The sequence below is a fragment of the Ammospiza caudacuta genome, chromosome Z (assembly GCF_027887145.1).
Source record: "Ammospiza caudacuta isolate bAmmCau1 chromosome Z, bAmmCau1.pri, whole genome shotgun sequence".
In the NCBI taxonomy this organism is placed as follows: Eukaryota; Metazoa; Chordata; class Aves; order Passeriformes; family Passerellidae; genus Ammospiza; species Ammospiza caudacuta.
In genome coordinates this window covers 18,968,467-18,970,594 of record NC_080632.1, presented here as the reverse complement: position 1 = coordinate 18,970,594, position 2,128 = coordinate 18,968,467, and the positions used below count along the sequence as shown (strand labels likewise).

Genomic DNA, 2,128 nt, shown 5'->3' with positions numbered 1-2,128 from the left:
CAGCGATTAAACTTCTTAGCAAAATCTCAATATTCTGCAGGTAATGGTAACAGTATTTTTTGTCAACATTTTTTTGTCAAAATAATCCCTTTTTCTTCTCCAGTTCCAGAAGTCATGGATATATTTTAACTCCTTCTTACATTCAAGTTTGACATATTCAATTTATGATGAAAATACATGAGAAATGAGATATACTTGAAGGTATATGAAATCTGAGGTGGAAAAAATCCATGTTAGAGGTCGTCCAGTTTTCAAATGAGTAGGGAGTGATATAGAGACCATAGGGTATTCAAAGTGTCTTGAGTAAAGGTTAAACTGATGAAGATGATAATTTGAAGTACTGCTTGATTCTGCCTGAATGAAGGAAAGAAAGATGGAAGAGGGATGGAAGAAATTTGTTAGGATGTGTTCATACAGTAGTTCTTTTCAGATTAATTTTTACTGCTTATGAACTTGAAGCACATTGAATGCATACATATTTTACATAGTGTTGTGAATCAACATGTCCTGAAATTCTATGCTATAGTTATTCAATATGCTGTATAGAAATAACTGTATTGAATAACTATGCTATAGTTATTCAATATGCTGTATATATATAGAAAGCTATATACATAAATCTGTCTATATATATAAAAATATAAATATATAGTTCATGTGTATTTATTTCATATATGTATATTTCATATCTATAAATATATCTCCATAGGCTATGGAGACAATTATATTTGAAAAATAAAGATCAAAGCTGGTAATTGACTTTTATTGTTTGGGAGGACCTGTCATTATTTTTTGAGTTTAAAGATGTCTTGGTCATCTTAAATTCTCATTTGTTTTGTAAAATAAGATCTTCATAATGCATAAGACTACAGGAAGGTCCATCTTCCTTATGCATGTCTGCATCTCGTACTTTTTTCCTGAGTGAAAGTACTACAAATAAAAAATCTATGCAGAAATGTATGTAAATTTTTCAGGTTGTAAATCAACTGTTATTTTATGTGGAAGGACTACAAAACCTTTTTAAAATAGTGCAGAGAAACAATACAGGGGCAATATCCACTTGTATTTTTAAAGACCTACAGAAGCAATGATACCAAATGCTCTTTCATTTGAGTACTCTACATGTTTAACTTAGAGCGCTGAATGTTTTTTGAAACCAAGTCCCAACTGTCAATTTGAAAATTATTAAAATGTGGATATGAAAAACATATCAAGATGAGAGAAATTATTGTATTATTAAAAAGAAACAAAACATAGAAGGTTTTACCTCTTTATGTAGTTTTTTTTTTCAAAAGACTGTCAAAAATTCTGTGACATGTTCTCAGTTCCATTTGAACTGCTTCCCAGGAACAATGGCTGTATTGCTTATCTTTTAAGAAATTGGTGATTCTTTGAAAGTACTTTTTTATGCTATATGTCGAGCTTTTTAGGATCCGTGTTTGAAAACTGTTTCTTGCTTTTGATTGTTCTTCTGACAAACATGTCTCCAGTTCTTCAATTTGATGATGAATTCCATTTTGGAAGCTCTCAATCTTGCTTGTATTCCAAACATCAACAGGAAGATTTTTGCTAAATAGTTGGAAGATGTGTTGAAGAAATTCATAGATGATCCTTATGATGTTCTTCTCTGTGACCTTGGTAATCTCTACAGGGAATCTGAAATCAGTTGTTTTGCTGAGACATTGCTGGGGAAAATAACCACCCGTTTTCCACAGAAAGTTCATGATATGGTAGTTCACTTTGTTTCCTTGGAAAAGACAAACTGAACGTGAGATTTTGATGTACAATGCCATTATCATGCAAATTTGCAGTAAACTTCTCTGAACCATAATGGTCATGCTGATGAAGCAGTCAGCACTATTTTCCTTTCCTTTTTGCAGATCTGTAAGCTTGCAGTTTCTTGGTTGTCTTATCTTGCTTTCATGCTTCTCTTTCACATCTCTCAATTTATTTCATCTGTACAACACGCTGGGTATTACTCACTGTGTGGGAGTTGCTCTTTCGAACAACTATGGTCCTGCCAAGGTTTACTGTCTATTTCACTTTCACACAGTTGCAAAGGTTTTGCTCATTTCTGCTGTATTTAATTGAAAAATTAGTAAATCAGTCAATTCAGTGATTCACAGGA

The 2,128-nt window shown here is 32.2% G+C and overlaps 1 protein-coding gene across 1 annotated transcript; it reads right to left on the bottom strand.

The window, feature by feature from the left end:
- Positions 1–1,271: 1,271 nt before the first annotated feature.
- IFNK (interferon kappa) lies at positions 1,272–1,838 on the bottom strand. Its single transcript, XM_058824218.1, has one exon. It carries the CDS (start codon positions 1,836–1,838, stop codon positions 1,272–1,274), a length of 567 nt encoding a protein of 188 aa, XP_058680201.1.
- Positions 1,839–2,128: the final 290 nt, after the last annotated feature.